The following is a 25,266-nucleotide window of genomic DNA, read 5'->3' on the forward strand; positions in this document are numbered from 1 at the left end:
AAAAATAGCTCATAGTGGAACAGTAATATTATTTTAGTCCTCACAACCATTCTGAGTTCTCCACATTTTGTTAAAAAACTTGCCCGAGGTCCAATTAGGAAGTTATGGGCTCGTATTCAAATCTGGATCTGCTGCAATCCAGAACCTACATTCTTCACTGAAGCCTCTGGGGACAGGTCTTGTTTAGATCGATTTGTGGCCTCATGCTAGGACAGCGCTGTGCGTCCGATGGATGAACAGATGGAAGGGCAAAGAAGAAACAAGGTTGTGTCGTGGAGCGGATCCTGGAGGCGTGCACATTTCTCTTTATACTGAAATACATGTCACTCGTCAGACCGGTAATTCCAAGCCTACTCCACCACTTCCGCTTCTGGCTCCACCTACTGGGCCACCGCCGTCGGTTTCGCGTTCAGGAGTTTTGTCCCCAGCGCCGAGCCGTATACCCACCCTCGCCGCTGCCATGGCGGCAGCTCCGCCGCTCTCCAAGGCTGAGTATCTGAAGCGTTACCTGTCTGGGGCAGATGCAGCCATCGACGGGGCTCCCGAGTCCGGTCGCAAGCGGCGTAAAAAGCGGCCAAAACCTGGCGGGGTTGGCGGCAAGGGGTGAGTTCCTGGCAGGGGCGGGGCCTGTGACAGCTCGCCGCCCCCTCACCTTTCCCAACTCCGCCCTCCGCCTCCGGGTTCCTCCATCCTGCCGGCACGCCTGCCTCATTGCGCTGCGACCCCTGCTTAAGCTCGGGGTCCCACTTGGACTGCGTCAGGCTCTCCTGGCCTCTGCCTCCTCCCGGCTTACATCTAGCGCCTCTGAGCAGCTGCATGTGTTAAAGCCAGGCTGTAACTTTCCTTTTTTTCCCGCCTTTGTAGCCTTCCGTCCTCTGGAGATTAAACGTCGTGCCTCCGAAAATACTCTAGCTAGTTCAAAGCTTCTGTGCTTGGATATTTAGGGCCCTGCCTGTGGGGGTTCCTAAATCCTAGGGACTCTTATCCCGATTCGAAGACCCATCCATGATCGTGTCTTGTTACTATTAAATGTTATCATTGACGAAAACATTTACACACTTGTTATGCGCCAGGCACCTAAGAAATTTGAAATATATGAACTTAACTTACTATCAGAAGTAGATGATATTATTCTCATTTTCAAATGAGAAAATTTCGTGACTCAGCGTACTAGTTTAATAGTACCCCCTTCCCCAAATTCTCCTTTGTCTAGAACCTTAAAATGACATTATTTGGAACTAGGATCTTTGCAGATGTGATCAGTTAAGATGAAATTATACTTTATTAAGATGGGTACTAAATTCAGTATGACTAGTGTCCTTTTAAGAAGATGGAAGTTTTTCACATACAGGGAAAATGGCCATGTGTACGTGGAAGCTGAAATTGGATTGTATTTAAACTGAGCCAATCCTAGCAAGGTCTGCCTGGACTACCTACCACAAACTGAATGAGTAAAGTTCATCCTCAGAAGGCTTCCTAGGGATCATGGCCTTTTATAGACACCCTGATTTTTAATTTGATTTTTGATTTCAGCTTCTAGCCTTCAGAACTGTGAGAAAACACATTTGTCTTTTTTTTTTTTTTTGATACTGAGGATTGAACTTATGGGCACTTCACCACTGAGCTACATCCCCAGCCATTTTTATTTTTCATTTTGAGACTGGGTCTCACTAAGTTGCTTAGGGCCTCCCTAAGTTGCTGAGGTTGGCCGGAATTTACAGTCCTCCTGCCCCGGCCTCCTGAGTTGCTGGGATTACAGGTGTGTACTGCTGCCCAGCCATTTTTGTCATTTTAAGCCATCCAGATTGTGGTACTTTATTATGGGCAGTCTTAGGAAACTAATACACCCAGTAAAGTCAAATAGTTCCGCAACTAGTCTGTTTTCTTTACTGGTTTGGTTCTTGCTTTATTCTTGCTTTCTGTTTTCTTTCTCCTCTGATTTGTTGTGTATTCTTTGGGAGCAATGCCATGCTATGAAAATAGTTTGAGCTTTGGAATCAACACGTCCATATCAGAGCTTGAATCATATCTGTGCCACTTTATTAAGCTTTGTTGCTACTGGCAAAGTATTTCATCTCTTTGAGTCTCAGTTTCCTAATCTTTAAAATGAGAGTTAAAATTGAACAGTACTACTTACGTTAAATAGTTGTGATTAGAGCTGTTTTCTCAAGTGCCCCTAACTTTTCAAATAATAACTCTTCCCATCACAGTTCGTTTGTCTAACAGATATTTAATAAATGTAGTCATTCCTCAGTATCTTTGGGGATTGTTTCCCAAAATCCATGAATATTCACGTTTCTTGTATAAAATGACATATATTTATACGTATCCTACACAAATCTTCCCATATATCAGAGCATCTTTAGATTATTAATAGTACCTAATACAATGTCAATGCAATGTCAGTAGTTGTTCAGAATTATTTAGGAAATAGTGACAAAAAGTCTCTACCTACTCAATACAGATGAGGTTTTTTCCTGAGTGTTTTCAGTCTGTGGTTGGTTGAATGCAAATGCAGGACCATTGATATAGAGAACTTATTGCAGCTATTATGCCAGTTATTGAAGAGTTTTGAGGATATTTCTATGAATAAGAACACCTTGGTCCCAGTTTAATGAAGCTTAGAGAATACAGGCTTTATACAAGTAATTGATTTCATTATTTTGGAAAAATACAATGAAAGTATCCTAAGGGTGTAATAGAGATTTTTTTAGTCTAAGAGTGGGAAGAGGGTAGGCAAGGAAGATATGTGCAAGGAAATTATATTTATTCTTGGAACTGAAGAATGAGTAAGAGTGCCTGGTAAAGAATGAGAAGAGTAAGTCAGGTAGAGGGAAGGAACTGTATTTGTGAAAACTGACATAGTAAGGAATTTGGCTTATTTCAGGCATCAAAAGATGACTAGTAGTGAATTGAGGGGGCAGTGGCAAGGGATGAAATCCATATAGACAAAGACTAGATTGTGCAGGATTTTGAAGTTTATCCTAAACCTAACAAATAAGCGTTCTTTAGGTTGGCATCCCAGAATGACTGTTCCTTTTTGATCTATTTATTGTTCCCTTTTAGAATGCGGATTGTTGATGATGATGTGAGTTGGACAGCTATCTCCAACACTAAACCAGAAAAGGAGGAGGAAGATGATGGAGATTTGCCTGTGGTATGTATTTCTTGGTTATACCTATTGTCAGCACTTTGAAATGATGTAAGCTTCTCATTTGTTTCCCATTGCAGGATAGATTTATAGAGAAGGAAGCTGAGCACAGAGAGAAAAGGTAACATTTTCCAAAGACCTTTTAAATGTAGTCTTTTTTCACGATGCTTATGCATATGGTTCCAACTTTTTAATTTATTTACTTTGCAGTGTTGTGAAAGTGATATACGTTAAGTAGAAACTGTATTTTGAATTTTGATTTTTTCCTGGCCTAGCACTATTCATGTATGACACTATCTCATGATACTGGGTAATGGCAGAGAACCACAGCTTCCAGTCAGCCATGTGATCACAAGGAGAATTAAGCAATCCTCTACAGTATATTGTGTTGCTAAGCTCAAATGTTCAGTGGGTTAGGTGTATTAAATATTAAATATATTATTATTAAATATATTATTAAATATATTTTTGACTTGAGATAGTTTCAACCTATGATGGGTTTAAATGGATGTAACCACATTTTAAGTTGAGGAGCATCTATACACTGACTCCTCTATTTATGGGCAGCTCTATCAGCCTGCAGATGAGAAAAGAGAGAGGCGGAACTCCTCAACATGTTGACTGAGCCATAATTAGTATTATCCATGGTTCAGTTTGTTGGAATCTACCTTAAAACAATGTTTAGATTCTATTAGAGGAAAATTTTTATTTGCTCATTTTGTTCATTGATTTAACTAAGCTTTAAAATTGTGTACTCTTGCCTAAGTACTGGAGATTTGTAGATGAATAGAAAATACTCTTTGTACTTTAGAGGTTATACTCTAGAATGAGAGGCTGTATTTCATATAATTTCAAACAATAAAATAAATTCCACATAGGCAGCAAACACCATTAGAGCAAAGGGGAAGTAGGGCACTTTATATTCCACTGGGAGTCATGAAAGAGTAAGGATCTGAATTGAGTTTTGAAGGATGAATAAGAGCCAGGTGGAGGAAAACAGGCCAGTAACCTCCCATTAGTATATTCATGGAACCAATGCTGATAATTTCTGAGAAACAGGTAAAAAAGAGAGCTGTTGATAGGCTGTATTATATTAAAAGATGGTAAAGATGAATTCCAGGGCAGTATAAGTTCCCAGTGAAATTCTAAAATGGATTTTTAAAAGATGGCTTGTTAGTAATTATAAGTGAAATAGTGATCATAAGGAGCCAATTTAATTTTAGTCAGATCACTCAAATCTAATATTTACAGCATTTGTTTTATTAGAGCAATATACATTTATTATAGAATGTTTTGGGATATAAGAAAGTTTAAAGTATTAAAAAGAATGTAATAATCACTTTACTGTGACCATTTGGAGACAACTGCTAACATTTGGATGTGTAGCTCTTCAGGTTTTTTTCTCCTTATAGATTATACATCCTTGCATTTTATTTATTTTTTCATATACAAATGGGATTATATTGTACAAATAGTTTTGGAGCCTACACTTTCACTTAATATTGAAAATATTTTAGTTAGACTTTAAAGTATTCTTTTTGATTTTTAATGGTTGCAAAGTAGTTCTATATGTTTTTATTTTAACCTGTCCTATTTACTGGACACATGGGTTTTTTTCCCCCAGCTTTAAAATATTATATTGGTTTGATAAATATCTTGTTTATAAAGCAGTTTAGGAATCCATTTTTTTTTATTTCTATAAAATGAAATTAAGGGGTCAGAGGGAATGGCCCTTTAGAGCTGTATTCCCATATTGCTTTCCAATAGCTGTTACCAGTTTACTCTCCCACTAGGGGTATATGAAAATGCTGGGTTTCCCACTTCTTCAATAATTTCTGGTAAACAACGAAAGCAACAGCGTATCTACCAATATTGTAGGTGAACAATGGTATTTAGTTTCTTTCAATACTAGTGAAATAAGTAATTATTCATATATTTTTGGGGCATTTGTGTTTTGTGAATTTCCTCTTTGTCTAATTTTTAGGAAATTGAAATTTTGATTCTTATATTGATTTATTTAGTATTTATGTAATAATATTGAGAGGATGTTTTATCATTGCCCTTTCATTTTTTTATAAAAAGTTTTATTTTTCTGTAATCAAGCCTATTAATATTCTTTTATAATATTGCCTTTTGCTTTTATGATGGCTCAAAACCCTAAAAAAGGAGGTCTTCAGCAGAGTACTCCCTGCACTGATTAAAACAAATCTTTATTATTGAATTCATTTTGTTTCTGTAAGATCACTACCACCATCACCAATAATGTTAAAAATAATTATGATGAGGGCTGGGGATGTGGCTCAAGCAGGTAGCGCGCTCGCCTGGCATGCGTGCGGCCCGGGTTCGATCCTCAGCACCACATACAAATAAAGATGTTGTCCGCTGAAAACTAAAAAAAATAAATAAATATTTAAAAAAATAATTATGATGACTATGGTAGCACTGGCACATAAGAATAACTAGTAGTAGATATAATTTTTTGAGGACTTACCATGTATTGAGTTCTGCGAAGCTTTCATGAGTAATCTCATTCAGTCCTCATAGGATTCTTTTGAGTCCTGCTTTTACAAATGAGGAAACTGAGGCTTGGAATAATTTGCCAAAGGTTGCACAGATGTTAAGTGGCAGAGCTGGGGATTTTGATCTTAGTTCATCCTGAAAGCCTATGCTGTCCATGCCCAGAGAACGATCTCACAACAAGGTTATGTGAAGAATGATAGTAGGATTTTGGGAGAAGAGAAGTAGTAGAGGGGAATTATGACCTGGATTTAAATTCTAGTTTTACAACTTGTTAGCTTGTGACATTGAGAAAGTTACTTAACTACTCTGAGTCACAGTTTGCTGGTCAATGTCCAGGATTATTGTGAGAAATGAGTGAGATAATATATAAGTACAAAACACAATGCCTAGGACGTAGTTGCTACTCTGTAACTAGAATTTATTAGAGAGCCATCTTTGAAACTCTTTCATGTGGAAAGGGGATCACTTGCATCAGAGGTCAGAATTAAGATTGAGGAAAAGAAGTTACAAGAGGGTGGATCAATAAAAATAATAAAACCAAGAATTTTCTAACACTGCAGAAATGCAAATGGGCTTCCTTGTAAGATAATGAGCTCCTGGTCAGTGAGTTTCCTGTCAGGGAGGGATTGGGCAAGCAATCATTTATTAGAAATACTATGGAGAAGATTCTGATTTGTTTGGCAGTTTGTAGGATATCAAATATGGTTTTAATCCTGTAAAAATTATATAATTCTGTGTACATATCAATTGCTCCCTTTGGCTGTATTCAAGAAGAACTAGTATTATGACAACCCATAACAAGGAAGGTCTCATAAGGGCCCAAAATTCTTAATTAGTGATAGACATGGCAGTGAGGCAGCCTGTTTTTTTACTCTGAGTGTAAAAGTATAGAAGAAATTTAATTTTAGTGTACAAGTGGCAGTTGTGTATCTGGAGGGTTAATCAAAGAGGCTTGTAATGAAAGAAACGAACCTTTGAAGGGAAATTGACTAGTTGGGGAAAAACCTACAATTAAGCCAGTACAGTGACAATTGGATGTTTGTGGAGCAAACAATTGAGGACCACTGTATGCTTCTTTAAGATCACTTCTCATGGGTATATGTGCACTGTGTATATTGGGAATGGGAGTGGCTATAATTTCAGGTTCTGAAGATGGTGGAACTCTCTGGCTACAGATTGAATTTATTCAACATAGGTCCTTACTCCATAGGTGGCTGAGTTTGTGGATGAGCGGCCAGAAGAAGTAAAGCAGATGGAGGCCTTTCGTTCCAGTGCCAAATGGAAGCTTTTGGGAGGTGAGTTCCAACAAAACATGAATCTAAATTTCCCATTTATAAGATAGGTCTTTCTTTTATGAACTTTTATTTTTAGAGGAATGCATAGTTTGTTTCAGTGTGTCATTGATCCTAAAAAGTATCATGGGAAAAAGAAAACAGGACTTCTTCAGAGGTAATTAGACATGGGAAGTTGGAGACTGGGTATCCCTCTTGCTCTTATATTTTTGTATTAGGGCTGCTGAGGTCAGAAGGTCCTCATTTGAAGATCTTTCAGCACCCTGAGGAACAGAGTTGGGAGAGTTCGAATGCTTCTTTCCTTTTCTAGAATGAAGCAACCCATGTATGGATCAAGTACCAATGTTTTTGTCCTTTTTATTTGTTTTAGTAAATTTCTCCATTCTTCCTTTAAATATTGGCATTTTATAGTGCATTATCCTCTTCTTGCTTACTCTAGACCCTCTCCCTAGGCTCATAATTTAACTTCCTATTTAAGAAGTTTTTTTTTTTTTTTCTTTACAGTTCTTAAGAATTGGTTCATATCTGTCTGGGCAGAGATAACTTCTTCTTTTTCCTCTTTTTTTAAGAGAAAAGGTTTAATTTGGCTCACAAAGGGCAAAGACCTCTTATTTGCCTAGCATAACCCCGAGGTGCCCTTAATAAATATTTTTTCTCCATTTGTGTACAATATGTCAAAATGCATTCTACTTTCTCATATGTCTAATTAGAACAACAAAAAAATTCAAAAGATAGTTAACCAATTAAAAAAAATGACTAAGTAAATAAATATTTGTTGATAGACATATAATTCTTGCTTTTGTTAAGTTGCCCAGGCTGGCCTCAAATTTGTAATCTTCTGGCCTTAGCCTTCCTAGTCACTGGGATGTGCCTGACAGGATCTTGTTTCTGTATAATAGTTTAACTCTGCTGATGTTTGTTCCTTTTCACATGTAGTGGATATTCTGCCTTTTCCTATAGTTGTATTTCCATTTTTTCCATAATACTTTTTCCAGGAAGAATCTTCTGGTCTCTATATTTACAGGTCTCAGAAGTGAAACACATATAGGTGCCTGTGCACCCCACCCCACCCCGACACACACACATACACAGAGTCCTTTTTTTTCTGCCTCACCTGCAGTTGCAGTACTCCATCCCAATCTTATTATAGGAAATATCCTCACTAATCTCTGTCTGTACTCCCTTTTTATAATTATCCTGTCAGTTATCAAGTTCATGGATTAGGTTATTGTCAGTTTCTCCACTAGCATCAGTACTTTTCTCTTTAGAGTGAATTCTAATCAGATAGGCCTGTTCCCCAAAGTGAAGGAGCTGACTTGGTTTAATTCATTCATTTAGTAAGTATTCATTGGGTCCTACATACTTTTTACTTGTGTTTGGGCCATGGAACTCAATGATAAGAAATAGGGGGAATGGAGGAGCTGAAATTTAGAAATGTCCCAGTTGCTATAAACATTTCATTCTGTGAGACCTTTGAAAGTTGATGGTTTCAAACAACTTATTTTTTCAACTATGTATTTTTAAAGATTGCGTATGAACTCTGGTGCCAAGTAGATCTGGATTTGAGTGTTTACTCCTTTACCACATGTTAGCAGTACGACTTTGGTAAATTATTTAGTCCTTCTGACTATTTGACTATCAACTTCCTCATCTATAAAATGGGAATAACAATATTTATCCCCTTGGCTTTTTGTGAGAATTGGATGAAGTAATGTAAAGCATTAGCACACAAATGATCAGTAAATACTTTTTTTTTTTTCCTCTGGTGGTTCCCCCCCCTTAATAAGGAGCACAATGACTTGGGTTAAATATTTAATAGCATTTCATTTTGATGTGCACAGGTTTAGTCACTTGGCCTTTTGAATGAAGACTGAATACAAACTATAAATTAGACTAAATATATACTAGGAGCCACTGACTGGGAACTATGCACAAAAACGATTTGGGAAAGAAATTGGATTAGAAGACTGGGTTCTAGTTTGTCTTTTCCTCTTGGTAGCTGTGACCTTAGGTATGAAATTATTTAGTTCCTAGCCAGATGTGGTGACACACAACTGTAATCCTAGCTGTTGGAGAATCTAAGACAGGAAGATCGAAAGTTCAAGGCAAGCCTTGGCAATTTAGCGAAATCCTGTCTTTGAAATAAAAAACAGAAAGGACTGAGGATATAGCTCTGTTGGTAGGGCATCCTTGTGTTGAGTCCCTAGTATCTCAGAACAAACAAATGAATAAACAAACCCTAAGAAATCACTTAGAGGCTTTTCTTTCTTTCTTTCTTTTTTTTTTTTTGGTACTGAGATTGAACCTAGGGGTTCTTAACCATTGAGCCCCATCCCCAGGCATTTTTTATATTTTATTTAGAGACAGGGTCTTGCTGAGTTGCTAAGTGCCTGGCTAAGTTGCTGAGGCCGCTTTGAACACGTGATCTTCCTGTCTCATCCTCTGGAGTTGCTGGGATTGCAGGTGTGTGCCACTGTGCCTGGCATGAGCCTTTTTTTTAAATGTCTGTAAAACAAAGATACCTGCCTTGCTTACCCTACAGGTTATAATATAAAAAGTATATTTAAAATGCTTTACAAATTGATGATGTGGTAGGCAAATAAGAGGAGTTATTCTCAAGATACCCATGAGTGCTGGTTTGCTATCACTAAGCAAGAGAGCTGTGCAGACCTTTTGAACATTCTGAGTAGTTTTGAGATGTGTGCTGTTGGGGCATTTTTTGAAACTTTGGGTGTTAGGGGTGGACCGAGTATTTGTGAGAATCTGACTTTTTGCTATTTGTGTTTAGGTTACAGTGAAGACGTACCCTCACATAGACATTTCCATCATGACACTCTGGACCCATCTCCTAGGCGGATCCGTCATGACACCCCAGATCCATCTCCTTCTAGGAGGGCCCGTCATGACACCCCGGATTCATCTCCCTCTGGCAGGGTCCATCATGATACCCTGGATCCATCTCCTTCTAGGAGGGCTGGTCATGATACCCCCGATCCATCTCCTCCTAGAAGGTCCTATAATGACACCCCGGATCGATCTCCTCCCAGGAGGGTCCGTCACGATACCCCGGATTCTTCTCCTCCTAGGAGGGTCCGTCATGATACTCCAGATCCATCTCCTCCTAAGAGGGGCCGACATGATACTCCAGATCTGTCTCCCCCAAGAAAGGCCTGTGATGACTCAGACATATCTCCTAACAGGAGGGTCCGCCATGACTCCTCAGATGCTTCGCCCCCCAGGAGGGCCTATCATGTTTCTCCAGATCCTTCTCCCTCCAGAAAGCCTCATCATAATTCTTCAGGTGTATCTCCTAAGAGAGTCCATCATGATTCCTCAGGTATCTCTTCCTCCAGAAGGGCCTGTAACAACTCCCCTGATACATCCCAAACTAGGAGAACTTTTGACTCCTCAGACACAAGGCATCCCAGGAGGGCCCATCACGACTCCCCTGATTTGGCAACTAATGTTGCTCATTTACTGCCCAGAACTAAAAGTAATAAAGCTCCAGAAAGAACTTCCAGTAAGACTTCTCCACACCAGAAGGGGCCAGGACTCTCTCATCCATCACTCCCAAAGAACATCAAACATGAGTGTGACTCGGATCTCTCTCCTCCACGAAAAAAACAAACGAAAGCCCATTATGGAGATAAGAAGCCACTTGATTCTAAAGGTGAGCATCTGACTGCCCCTGAGAGGGGCTTAATTCTTTTGGTTCTTTCTTTTAGATCTTTACTTGCTTTATTGGAATTTGCTTTATGCAAATAGGTTTCTTTGGAAGAGTTTTAAAAAGTTGAAGGGCTGAGCTCAAGGGAATTGAAAAATTACAGTGATGGGAAGGGAAATTTTTATATGTCATGTTATTTACTTTCCCTACCCTATATAAGAGTACTACATATTTCTTGCAGAAACCTTAGAATATATAGAAATGTATAATGAAGCAGAAAAAATGTGATACAGAATCCTGTCACTCGGGCAGTCATGACTAGTGTTGTAGCCAGAGTCTTTGGGTTTTTTTTGGGGGGATGCATTTTTGATGTAGTTGACTCCTGCTGTGCAAAATATATCTCATATATAATATTGACTACTCTTTTTGTTTAACATAATCTTCAGGTCTAAAAATACCTCTGTGTTGTTGTAATTTTTAATGGTTTTATGTTGTATAAATTGACTTAACAATTTCCCTTACATTACATGTGCACAGGTTTAGTCATATGTAATGTAATATCAAAAAAGGGCTGGGGATTGGCTCAGTGGTAGAGTACTTGCTTAGCATGTGCAAGACCTTGGTTTGATCCCCAACAATTCCAGAAGAAATAACAACAAAAAGACCCCCCAAAGTCTGTTCCTGATAGTGCATATTCATGGTTATTTCTTAGTTTTAGCTTTTGTAATCCTTTAATGAACATCCTTATGTTTAAACTATTGTCCCTTTTTGGATATTTCCTTATCTGTGTCTGTATAGATTTCCTAGAAATCTAATTGCTTCTATATAGGTCTCTTAGAAAGCCAAGAAGTTGATTTACTAGGTCAGAAGGCCTGATTATTTTCAGACTGATGAGACATATTGCATTTTTTTTTTTTTTTGGAGGGGGTGTGGATGGTAGTGGTGGTGGTGGTGATTTGTGATGTTTTTATCTAGAACTTAAGCTTGTATGATGAAATTTTTACTTCATTTGTTCCTAAGTACAATTTTAAGTTTAAATTAAAATACTTCCATATCCTTTAGTGTGAGAATGTCAGAATATATTCTAGGTACTCCTGGCTTTTGCCACACCAGAGAGAGATGACTCCAAGTTGTCTTACCTGTTTTCTTGGGTGGGATGGGGGTACCACAGATGAGTGTATTAAGATCTCATGAATTTAGCACAGTTGCTAGTTACTATTTACTTGGTAATAGAACCCCTCATTCTGCCTATTAGTTTTAAAAGTTGTCACTGACTTTGTTCTTCCCTGTCATCCATCCATATAGTTCCTCACAGGGGTACTAAATAAATATTGTACCTTAGCTTGGTAAGGGGATTATCTTTTTTTCTGTGTTTTGTTTGAGATCTAACCCAAGGCCTCGTGCATGCTAGGCAAGTGCTCTGTCATTGAGCGCTATGCCATAATTTATTCATTAATTTTTAGGCTCTTTTTCCAATCTAGGAAATTTCATACATGTCACCTAGGAGACATCAAAATCATGCACTGGATCTTCTTCCTATCCAGGTGACTACTGGAAAGCCTCTGATTCAGATCTTTCTCCTCCACGGCATAAACGAAGTTCAGGGCACCAGGATTCTGATTCAGATCTGTCACCTCCACGGAATAGACCAAGACACCGGAGTTCTGATTCTGACCTCTCTCCACCAAGAAGAAAACGGAGGACCAAATCTTCTGATTCTGATCTCTCTCCACCTCGAAGGAGTCAGCCTCCTGGAAAGAAGGTAGGGATTTCCAAATATCATACTCTTTTCTCAGAGAAACTCCTCTCATTTAACTTTATATCAGTCAAAGAGAATCAAGCCAGAGAAAAAGTGGGTAGGTCCTGGTATAGTATAGAAAATCTTAGTTAAAGGGTCTCCTGAAGCTTTCTTTCTCTCTGAGGGCAGGACTGGCTATAACAGCCCAGACTTGTAAACACAAAGCATGATGTTTTGAAAGTTTCAGATTTCAGAGCATTTTGGGTTTTAGGCTTTTGAATTAGAGATGCTCAGCACCAGATTCTCCAAGAGGCTTCAGCCTTTTTGGCTTTATAATTCCACAAATCTCATTTTAATAGTTCCAGAAAAACTTGGACTGAACACTTTACCACTGAGTGACATCCCCAGCCCTATTTATTTATTTATTTTAAATTTTGAGACGGTCTTGCTAAGATGCTGAGAGTCTTGCTAAGTTGCTGGGGCTGGCCTGGAACTTGGAATCCTTCTGCCTCAGTCTCCCAAGTTGCTGGTATTATAGGCATGTGCCACTGCACCTGGCTTCCTGTTTTCTTAAGAAATGAGGATGGTTGTTTGCAGAGTCGAATTAGGACAACAAACCTTGTGTCAGACTAATTGCACATTTGAATCCAGCTTCTAAGTATCTCTAAAATTTGGGCAAGATGCTTGATAACTCTAAGCCTCAGCTTCTACATCCATAAAATGTTGGTAATACTAGAATCTACTTTATAAAATTATTTGTAAGAATTAAATGAGTTGATGGAAGTAAAACTTATAGCACTGTACAACAAAGTAAGCATTTGGTATTGATGATTTATCATTATAAATTTATTATAAAGTGAACTATAGGCCTTTGTATGTAGAGCTCTGGATCCAGGTCTCTATTCTGTCTTTATATAGAAGCACTTAAAATATGAAACTACTTTTATAAATTATATTGTCTGGAAGTCAATTTTGTTTTAAATCTTAATAAAGCTTGATAAATTAGAACAAGAAAACCCCACATGAACCCTGTGTAATTGTATTGTAAAGAACACTAGTAGTAGTAAAGGAATCACACTTGTGAGTTGGTTAAAAAACAGAACGGGGGGCTGGAGTTGTAGCTCAGTGGTAGAGCACTTGCCTGGCATGTGTGAAGCCCCGGGTTCAATCCACAGCACCACGTATAAATAAATAAATAAAATAAAAGATCTATTGGCAACTTAAAAAAAAAAAAAAACAGAACAATATAGCCTATGGTGTACATGTTTCTCTCATGGCAGACTTGCTCAGGTAAATTTCCTCTGATGAAGACTGAGAAATTGGTCTTGGCTGGTTAGACCAGCCTGTACCTAACTTTCTTTAGAGGAACAAAGTAAGGTCTCTATTTCAGTTGAACCCTTTGATGTTTTATGTGTTATTTAGTACATACATAATCTGATATTAATCAAATGTAATTGCTTATGGATGTAATGATATAATACGTACTCCATTTGTACCTTGGAGTTTAGCTTGATGCAAAGTGAAAATTAGTAGAAAATTTTCATTTGGTCATATCTTCTATTATTGTCCTTGCTTGATGATCTTAGGTTTACTTGAATTTGTACTTTAAATGGAGTATTTTTTCAGTGCAGTGTCTTTTGGAGCAGAGGTTGATACAAGTTTCTGGTTAGGTGACCTGAAAGTGAATCTTCATGTGTGCAGTTTATATACTGAAAAGTTGGAAATACAAATGCTTAGCCCCTCCTTTAATATATTGTTGGTTTGTGTTTGTTTACTCTTAAACTTGATGGTACTATTAAATTTTCCTTGGAATTAGGTCTTATTTCTTCTTTTCTGTGTTGTGAATCCTATGGTCAGTAATCAAACTGTGAAGCTGGAGTTTTTGGTTTGGTTACTGTTGATCATGGACAAAAATGCAACTAATTTTGCAGTTGGAGCCTACTGATACATTGTCTCATTGATATTGGATGCTCCCTTTTCCATTGCACAGGCTGCATACATGTATTCTGGGGCTAAAACTGGGTTGGTGTTAACTGACATACAACAAGAGCAGCAGGAGCTCAAGAAACAGGACCAGGAAACCAAGGCATTTGAAGGTAAAATTGTTGAAGTGTAGAGTCCAACTAGGTTCATGTAGCTTCTCTTCTTTTTAAATATGGCTTATTGATTCTGATAGTTTAAATTTAATTGCTATTAGATTTCAGTTCTGGTTATTATGCATATTTTAATCTATAGTAGGTCCAAGTGATACTTTTCTTCTTAGAAGTTGTCAGTTCTCAGGACCATCCTCAATATATACCTCAGTGTTGGTAGGAACTAGTGGGAGGGGGGAAGACTGCAAAAGTTCTTAAACTGGATCACAAATCCAAGGCAAATGATTTCATCTGATAGAATGTTGTTCCTAAATATTAGCCTTTTGATACCTGGCATTTATCTTAAAAAGTATAATTTTCCTTTGTAGCTGAATTCCAATTTGCTGAAACTGTATTTCGTGACAAGTCTGGTCGGAAGAGGAATTTGAAACTGGAACGTCTAGAGCAAAGGAGAAAAGCAGAGAAGGACTCAGAGAGAGATGAGCTGTATGCCCAGTGGGGAAAAGGGTAAGGGTACCACTGAAAGGGAAAACAAAACAGCAGTGACTGAAACAAGTCATTTTCTGCTTTTTAAAGCTGTTGTCAGGAAGGGACATTCAATCTGCTGAATTTCCTTACCAAGAGGCTGATATATTCCATACTTCCAGTTGGATTCTGGGAATTTTACCTTTTTTATTATTTGGCATAGGCTACTACAAAGCCGAGGTTCTCTAAATGTAGCATTGTGGTCTGTCTCAGTGTAAGAGTGGAATTGTCAAATAGGATGGTTCTTTTTTGCCCAGGCTTGCCCAGAGCCGGCAACAGCAACAAAATGTGGAGGATGCAATGAAAGAGATGCAGAAGCCTCTGGCCCGCTATATTGATGATGAAGACCTGGATCGGATGCTCAGAGAACAAGAAAGAGAGGGGGACCCCATGGCCAACTTCATCAAGAAGAATAAGGCCAAGGAAAACAAGAATAAGAAAGGTGAGACTAATGGGAATTATCAGAGCTGGATGGAAGTGTCTTACTGAAGATAGAGTCTATGTGCAAAGATGGTTTTTCAGTACAATTTAAAATTCTTCATATTTTTCTGGGAGTTTAGATTCAACACAGTAGGGTTTTCTATATAGAGTTTTTTTCCGTTTCTATTCATCTCTAAATATATAGGTAACTAACAACTTTTTTCTCATTGCTCTCTTTAGTGAGACCTCGCTATAGTGGCCCAGCACCTCCTCCCAACAGATTCAATATCTGGCCTGGATATCGCTGGGATGGAGTGGACAGGTAAGCCTATTTCCTACATTTTAATTTTTGTCTTCCACCTCACCCTAACTTTCCCTACTATTCTTTTAAAACCACTCTTTTTTTTTTTTTTAAATATTTACTTTTTAGTGTAATTGAACACAATATCTCTACTTTATTTATTTATGTGGTGCTGAGAATCGAACCCAGGGCCTCTCACGTGCAAGGCGAGCGCTCTACCTCTGAGCCACAACCCCAGCCCTAAAACCACTCTTTATTCATCATCATTTTGTGTTGTAATCCTAAGGTGAATGATATGTACTTTGCCTGCTTCTGAGGTCCGCAAATTCTATTTCTCATGCTTGTAACATTCCCTCTCCTCTTTCTTTTTCACAATACTTTTTAAGTTCTGGACAAACAACTGAAATGGTCAAGATAGGATACTCTGTGCTTTGGACATCGATCCCTTTTTGTATTTTCTAATGTTTAGATGGGATGAGTGATGATTATTGTCCAGAGCCTTCTATATATTATATCTTTAAAACATAGTGCTTGGACCTTTTTTTTCCTTAAAAAAATTTATTTATTTGTTTATTTTTAGTTGTAATTGGACACAATACCTTTATTTTATTTATTTATATGTGGTGCTGAGGATCAAACCCAGGGCCTCGCACGTACTAGGCAAGCACTTTACTGTTGAGCCACAACCCCAGCCCAGTGCTTGAACCTTAATTCTCTTAATTGTTTTAGGAGTAAGTACTGGTAATGTCTCAGAGATCCCTAGACTTCTCTATTCACCTACGCATATATTTTAATTTCCCGTCTGTTGTGATATATAAACTATAGACTTCTATCTAAAGTCACTTCTGTTTACATATTGGATCCCATCTCCTCTTGTCTACTAAAAGCATTCTAACATCTAAAATATGTGATTTTCACATATTTAAATCTCAGGATCTCTTGACATTCTTAAAAATTATTGAGGCCCAGCCAGGTGTGGTACTGTATACTGGTAATCCCAGCTACTTGGGAAGCTGAGGCAGGAGGATCACAAGTTCAAGGTCAGCCTTGACAATTTATCCTGTCTCAAAATAAGAAATGGAAAGGGCTAGGGATGTAGCTCAGTGGTGGAACACTTGGCTAGCTTACACCAAGTCCCACCAAGCCCTAGAATAGCCAAAAACCAAAAAAAAAAAAATTTTATTGAACATCCCAGAAAGCTTTTGTTTGTGTACCATATGGAAATTAAAACTGAACTGTTTAAAAAGTACTTATTATGGGCTGGGGTTGTAGCTCAAGGATAGAGTGCTTGCCTTAACACGTGTGAGGACACATGAGGCCATGGGTTCAATTCTCAGCACCATATAAAAATGAATAAATAAATTAAAGATATTTTTTAAAAAGTACTTATTAATTCACTCTATAAGATAGTAAAAGCCATTAAGTGTTAATATAATTACTATATTTTTTAAACAAAAATAGCTACATTATCCAAACTGAAAAACAGAAGGACGGCATTTATCTACATTTTTGCAAATTTCATTAATTAGTGGCTTAATAGTAGACAGCTGGATTCTGCATTTGTCTATTTTATGTAAGCTGAAGTATAGGAAGAAAATTCAGCCTCATACAGAAGTAATAGAAAAGGAAAGGTGTATTATATTTTTGATACTGCACAAAAGTTCAATAAGTACTAGTTCTTTTCAGGTTAGTTATGTGGAATCTAAAACCCTTTCAAAGAACTTTTTATACTGTCTCATTAAAATCCATTTTGATCTTTTTTATACTTTGATTTTTTTTACTCATGTATGATTTTATAATAATGTTCACTGGTCATTTGAAAAATATTGGTTTGTTGAGTTTTATAAACCTTCCAAATATTGATATGTATTCATTATACAATATTTAAATTGTTCCTGTTAATATCATCTCTGACTTTATCACAGAAGTCTTTAAATAATGGAAAGCTAAAGAGTTCTTGGTGATGGTTTATAGTTTTTTAAAATTCTAATCTACATTTGAAAGCTTGAATTTTATCCTGGGCAACAGATATTTTCAGTTGTTTTCCTTGAAGTAAAACTCACTTTGTACAGTATCTTTTTTGTAGATCCCATTAGATTTTATATCTAAAAGATCATGACATCTTCAAATACAGATAGTTTTACTTCTTTTGCATTTTGGATGTCTTCTGTTTCATTTTCTTGCTCTTTTGAATTTGTAAGCACTTCCAGTGAACATATTAACTAGAAGTAGTAAGAACAGGCATCTTTGCCTTATTCCTATTCTTAGGAAGAAAACATTCAGTCTTTTACTATTAAATATATTGTAGGCTATAGTTGTTTTGTAGATATCCTTTATTGAATTGAGAAAGTTTCCTTCTGTTCCCAGTTTGCTGAGTTTTTTTTTTCCCCTCAAAATTGTATGTTGGCTTTTATTCAAAATATTTTCTGATTCTCCTTTTGGTTTATTCTTTGCTCTATTAGTTATCTAGGAGTGCATTGTTTAATCCCAAATATTTCAACTTTTCTAGATATCTTACTGCTATTGATTTCTAATTTAATTCCATTTTGGTCACAGGACAGACTCTAATTAATTTTGAGCTTTTGAAATTTATTAAGATGTGTTTTATGGCCCGGTATGTTGTCTACCTTGTGACTATTTCATTTGTACTTGAAGAGAATGTATATTCTGCAGTTATCATTATACTAATATCTATTAGGTTTCGGTAGTATTTAATGGTTTTTTTAATTTAATTAATGGTGTTCAGATCACTTGTATCCTGATTTTTTTTGTTTGTTATTTTTTTTTAAATTTTCTATCAGTCACTTTCTTGTTTTACCAGGTTTATTGTATTTTTCAACTGTAGAATTTCAATTTGATAGCTTGTATTTCTTTGCTGTGATTTCCCATCTGTTCATTCATCATGGGACATTTTCTTCTATCTGGAGAATACTTAAAATTAGTGCTTTGAAGTTTTGTTTGCTATTCACAATATTTGATTTACCACAGGTTTGGTTTCTGTTAACTTTTTCTTGAATGTGTATCATATTTTTCTGTTTATTTACACTTTTGGAATTTTAAAATTGTTGCTGATATTATATGAATGATAAATTGTAGAGACTTTGGTTTCTCTTATATTACTCTGAAGTGTGTTGAATTTTATTGTAGAAGACAGTTAACATGGACATATTTGAACTCTGGACTCTCTCTTTTGCAGTAGACAGTAGCCAAAATCTCTGCTTAGTTCTTTCAGTTTCTAGTGGCTACTTTTTCATCAAGCTGATGATGAGACCTCTGTATGTGTATAGCATAATGGTTAGCTAAGGATTTGGGTGGAGTTTGTGTATAGAGAAGTGGAGTTTATCCCTTTTGCATTTCCTACCCTTCTGGGATCCACCTCTCTCTAATTTTGTAGATGCTCTGCTTACTTTGCACTGACACCTCAAGCCAGTAAGCCTATAGCGTTTGGCCTCTGAACTGAGCAGCTGAGAGATTGCCTTCTGGCAAAAAGATTCCTAAATATCTTCTCATTTTTAGACTTCCATCTAGTTTGTCTACTTTTGGCCACTCTTTCATACCTTCAAATACTTTCCAATACTTGTTTACTTTATGCAGGTTTTATAATTGCTATTTGAGGGTAGGTTAGTCTGCTTAGTCTGCTTAAATTATTCTGCAGTAACTGAAGTCCACCTTCTCACCCTCTGTGGGCCTTAGGCATTGTATTTTCTCCCTTAGGCTACCATTAAAACCCAAGGCTCCAGTTCTCTTATTGGCACATATCGTTAGAGTGGCTATGATTTTGGTCTAGCTGACTACTTTATTTTGCAGTTCACTGTATATAGGCTCTTTGTTTGGTAACTGGAAGATTTTTCAGAATACTAATTTTCTATATAGCCAGAGATAGATCTTCTTATAGCTATAACTCTATAGATATTGCTTAAAGGTATGCCTTCTATACTGTTTATATGTTTGGATTTTTATTTTTCTTACTCAAAATATAGAACTCCTCCTTACCTAAGTTTTTTTTTTTTTAAATTGGTGTTTCATTCTCATCTTTCCCAGTTGCTTTTCTCTATTTCTCATGTTTTGTTTTCTCTGAGATTCCTCCTTTTATTCCTTTGACATTGCATTTTGATCATCTGTCCTCCTCCTCTTCCTCTTCCTCTTCCTCTTCCTCTTCTTCTTCCTCTTCCTCCTCCTTCTTCAGTGCTGGGGATGGAACCCAGTATCTTGCACACACTAGGCAAGTGCTCTAGCAGTCATGATTGTTTATTGTTGCATTAACTTCTATAGTTTCATCTCTTTTTGGACCATACAAGAGAATATTTCTGCCACCGATCTATAGAATGTTGCTGTCAGAAAGATCCATAAAATCAATGAAGCTATCCCCTATTACTTACGGAGAAACTGAGGACCAGCTAGATAAGCAATTTATTTAGACTCTTGCAGCTCACCTCCTAAAGCTGAAATTAGAGCCCTAGACTCCTGATTCTTGAGTCCATAGCTCTTACCACTATGAGTTCTCTTTCAGTTTGTTTCCTGATTTTGCTTAGGATTTGATTTATTCATGTCTTTTACATAATCATATTATTTTTAATTATTTAAGTATTTGTTTTTCAAGACAAAAATTAAAGCCAGGTATGGTGATTCATCCATGTAATTTCAGTGACTGGGGAGGCTGAGGCAGGAGGATCCCAAGTTCAAAGCCAGCCTCAGCAACTTAGTGAGGCCCTACATGACTGAGTGAGCCCTTTCCTGATTGGTGGCAGTGTCATTCATCTGGCTTCTAAATAAAATATAAAAAAGGATAAAGATGTGGCTCAGTTTTAGAGTACCTCTGTGTTCAATCCTGGTACCAAAAAGAAAAAAAAAAAAAGACAAAAATTAGTGGTTTCCTAGTGCTCTAGAATACCATACATGTTTCTAAGATTGGAGATGGTGCCATTCATAATAAGCTTTCCTGATTCCTAAAGCTTTCCACTACTCACCCCACTTATCCCTTAGGATGCTTGTTATAACTTTTAACAGTTATGTACTAGGTGCCAGGGATTCCACTATTAGCGAGAGAAAGGTCCTGATCTGAGGAGCTCACCTTCTATCTGTGGAAGCAGACAGGTAATTTTAAATGCTTCTTGTTTAGTATTACTTTGGAGGATTTTCAAGGTGCTTTGGGAGCACAAAGGAAAAGTAAACTTAGCCTTGGGAGGATGTGGTCAGGGAATGTTTCCTAGAGGAGCTGTCTTACAGGATGTCAGTTATTAGCCAAGATAAAAAAGAAAGGAAGGATGTTTAAGGAAGAAGATCTCACAGTGCCAAGTCAGGAGGATGGGGAATACCATGGTTTATGGGGTGGGATCATGAACAGTTTACTGGTTATGTAGCATAAAGTGTGAAATGGAATTGTATGAGATATACTGGAGAGGTGGGCGGTGTCGCACTTTGGAAGCCTTTCTGAGGAGCATGTTCTACACTCTAGAGGCAAGGGGAATCATTGGAGCATTAAAAGCAGCCCTGCATTTTAGATAGACAAATCAATATGGCAGCAATGTGAAGTATGTGGAAGAAACCAGTTTGGAAGTAGAACAAATATTAGATTGTTGGAGTAGCTCAGGCTACAGGTGATGAAGGCCTGACCTGTGACAGTACTAGTAAGGAGTAAGTGGGAAAATGGTTAGGGGATAAGATGTTTGGACCTGGGGGAGGAATTGTTTGGCAACAAGGGAATGTCATCGATTTCCTGAAAGTGAGTGAAATAAAAGCCAGGTTCTAATATGTTAAGGAATGAATGAAAAGCAAGGAAATGGAGACAGTGAATGGAGACAGGCTCTTTCAAGAAGTTTAGATAAGCTGGGCAAGGTGGCGCATGCCTGTAATCCCGGCTGCTCGGGAGGTTGAGGCAGAAGAATCACAAGTTCAAATCGAGCCTCAGCAAAAGCGAGACGCTAAGCAATTCAGTGAGTCCCTGCCTCTAAATAAAATACAAAATAGGGCTTGGATATGGCTCAGTGGTTGAGTGCCCCCCAGTTCAATCCCCCATGCCCCCCAAAGTAGTTTAGATAAGAAGGAATGGGGGTATAGCTTAGTGGTTGAGGGCTGCTTAACATGCACAGATCCTAGGTTCAGTCCCCAGCACATTTGCGTGCAAGTGCATGTGCACACAGAATGAATTTAGATAAGAAGACTGAGAGAATGCTTAATAATTAGAAGAGATTCGAGGCCTATTCACTGTCTTCTCAAAACTCACCCTTGTATTGGCTTCAATGACACCTACCCCTGATTCTTTTCACTTGTCATTTCTTCTTGGCTGCCATTGCAGTCTTCTGTTCTTTTGTGTACCCCTTAAATGTTTCTCAGAGCTGCTTCTACAATTCCATATGTTCTCTCTAAATGAATCTTGCCTAGTCAGACCTTCCAACTACCCGCTATATGTACATGATTTCAAATCTGTATTTTTAGCTCAATCTTGGGTATCTAGTTTCATGATAGGTTCTTCTGTTGATATGCACTTGAGGCCCCTCAAATGCCACATCTTTAAAACTGCACTCATCGCAGCTTCTCTTACTCTGTGCCTGCTCTTGCTCTTGTGCTTTCTTTCCTGATTGGTGGCAGTGTCATTCTTCTGGTCACTCAGTAATTAACCAGTGAGGCAAATTTAGCTCCTGTTTCTTTATCCTTCTGTATCTAATGACTCAGTAAGTACTGATAATTTTGCCATCCATGTCCTCCTCCTTGTCATTGCTTTCATTGTTTGTTGCCTATGCCCTTCAGTGACCTTCTTGCCTCAGATCATCTTCAGAGTGATTTCGTTGAAATGTCATTTATGCTTCTGCTTTAAACCCATCCTTTCTGGATGGAACTTATCTTTTTACCATGTTCTAAAGCTTGGTATGATTTGGCCTCTGCCTACCTTTCCAGCATGGACTCAAGGATTCTCCCTTTGTCATACTTTAGGCTCCAACCATACCAGTTTGCTTTTGGTTTCCTGCAAGTATGAGAGTATTTATTGTTTTTGTATCTTTGCTCTTGTTTATACTTTACTCTGTCCTGAAATGACCTCCTGACTTTTCGGTCCCCTGCCTTCCATCTCCAGTCTTCTGGTTAAGTTGCTCTGTTTTTAGACTTAGCTTAGAGACCTTTCCCACAAAGTTTCTCCTGACCATTCTTGTCCATCCCTCATGTGACTTTTTTACCATACCTCCCTCAAGCTGACTGAAGTTCCCATTTCTATTGCTGTGATAACCCCATGCATATTTCTATCACAGTTTATCCCTTTTGTTTTGATTATTATTTAAATGTCTGTCTCATCCACTAGTCTGTGAGTTCAACAGGATAGGTGCTCTGTCATACATATTTTCATATAGTGCCTACAGTGCCTAGTATCTGAGGATAATTCAATAAATAGTTAATGAATGGAAAAAATATATGATGTGGACATCAGTGGAGAGTGAGTTGGGTCTTAAAATGCTGTAATAGCTGTCAAAGAGTAGAGAAGGATTTGAACAAGGACTAAGAAGAGAAGAAATTGTGTATTTTGTCTGTTTGATTCTTTTGCATATGCCTTAAATGTTTTCGCATAACTTCTTTACTTTCCTTCCTACTCATTATATTGTGAACTGTTCTTTTTCTTTTAAAATACATGTCCAGTTCAGTGTTCTGGGTGATGAGTATGTCTTTTTTGATTTCAGATCCAATGGTTTTGAACAGAAGCGCTTTGCCAGGCTTGCCAGCAAGAAAGCAGTGGAAGAACTTGCCTACAAATGGAGTGTTGAGGATATGTAACTTCTCTGAGGCACGATGGGGTGCTGTGGATTGTAGTAGTGGGCATAGGACAGCCAGAATCCAGCTGTACCATCTGTCTGTGCACACAGTCATGGCCCACACAGACCAGCAACTTGTCAAATGCCAGTTTTGACCACAGAAGAATATTCGAAACCTGATCTTTGGACTGAGGCACCTGGACTTCATAGGTGTGTCAACAAACTCTGTGGCTAGCTTTCATGGAAGCGGTGATTTCTATATCCCAGAGTTTGTTCTTGGCTAGGATTTTTCTTATTTTAATAAACATACATTTATTTTTTTAAAATAATTTCCTACCTGGGTATTATGTTTGGGGAAGAATTCCAGCTAATATTGAATCCCTGGGAGTAATGAATGGTTGGATTTTTCATTAATTTGGAAAGCAATGTGAGTAACTTTATCAGTGACACATCTTTTTTTGAGAAAACAGGAAATTAGTATGAAACTAGACCCAGAAATATTGGAAACATGGTGTGTGATAAAGGTAGTGTCACAAATTAGTGGGAAAGAGATGGACACATCTTTTTTTGAGAAAACAGGAAATTAGTATGAAACTAGACCCAGAAATATTGGAAACATGGTGTGTGATAAAGGTAGTGTCACAAATTAGTGGGAAAGAGATGGATAACGGTGCTCAGAAAATTGGCTTCTTGTGTGCAAAAATAAAGTTGGATCCCTACCTCATACCATATAAAACAAAATAAATGCTGAAGCAATTAAAGACCTAATGAAGTGTAATTTAGTAAAGCTAGTAGAGGGTTTGCCTAGCATGTGTGAGACCCTGGGTTTGTTCCCCAGCAACAAAAATAAAATAAAGCTAGTAGGGTGTCTGTGTTACATTAGGGTGAAGACAGATTTCCTAAATAAGATCCCAAAGCATAATCCCGAAGATCTGATAGCTTTGATTATTTTATAATTAAAAGAGTTTCTATTTAGCAAAACAGCCACAATCAAAGCTAAATTTGGGAGTGATTAGGAGAAGCTATCTGCAATGCTAAAAGTGAGTAGGGATTGCATATAAAAGGAATTAAATATAGAAAGAACCTGTGTAAATCATGAATAAAAAGATAACACAAAATAAAAATATGCAAAGAATATGGATAGGTAAAACCAAGAGAGATATCCAGAATGGTTAATAAGTATATTACCTCACTAGTAATTAACTAAATGCAAATTAAAACATAATTTTGTTAAAAGTTTCTACTTTATAGCTATTAGTTTGGCAAAAATAGACGACTCTCATAAAGAATGAAAACTCACAGGGAATCTAACTTGTGTATCCATTTTGGAGTTCAAATGGACAACATTTACTAAAATTAAATAATATTGGGAAGCAATGTTGCACAGTTCTTAAGAGAGGGCCCTGGAGCTATACTGCCTGAAACTGAATCTCAGATATGTCATTTGTTAGCTGGTGACCTTTGGTGAGCCACTTAACTTCTCTGTGCTTTACTATCTTCATTTGTGAAGTAGAGATAATAGTACCTACTTTATAGGTGTAATGTAAGCATAGAACAGTGCCCAGCACACAGTAAATGTCATAAAATTCTAAGCTATTTCTGTCATTATCACCATCAAATATGCTAGCCAGCTTCCCAGATGGACTCCCATGATCATTGCCTGGTTTTTGAGCTCTGCATAGTCCCCTCCCACAATGAATAGGGCTGACTTGTACAACCCATAGGATGTACTGGAAATGTGTGACTTTTGAAGCTAGGTCATGGAAGACATTGAAGCATCTGCCTTGTATTCTCTTGGATCACTTGGTCTAGAGGAAGCCAAGTCA

At 37.6% G+C, this 25,266-nt stretch overlaps 1 protein-coding gene across 1 annotated transcript; it reads left to right on the forward strand.

The window, feature by feature from the left end:
• Window positions 1-428: 428 nt before the first annotated feature.
• BUD13 (BUD13 homolog) lies at window positions 429-23,954 on the forward strand. Its single transcript, XM_081261501.1, has 10 exons — window positions 429-603; window positions 3,067-3,157; window positions 6,882-6,966; window positions 9,752-10,633; window positions 12,172-12,389; window positions 14,356-14,461; window positions 14,827-14,965; window positions 15,241-15,425; window positions 15,644-15,725; window positions 23,369-23,954. Exons 1-10 carry the CDS (start codon window positions 461-463, stop codon window positions 23,460-23,462), a joined length of 2,025 nt encoding a protein of 674 aa, XP_081117627.1. The 5' UTR covers window positions 429-460; the 3' UTR covers window positions 23,463-23,954.
• Window positions 23,955-25,266: the final 1,312 nt, after the last annotated feature.

The sequence above is a fragment of the Spermophilus citellus genome (genome assembly GCF_964194105.1).
Source record: "Spermophilus citellus genome assembly, chromosome: 2".
In the NCBI taxonomy this organism is placed as follows: Eukaryota; Metazoa; Chordata; class Mammalia; order Rodentia; family Sciuridae; genus Spermophilus; species Spermophilus citellus.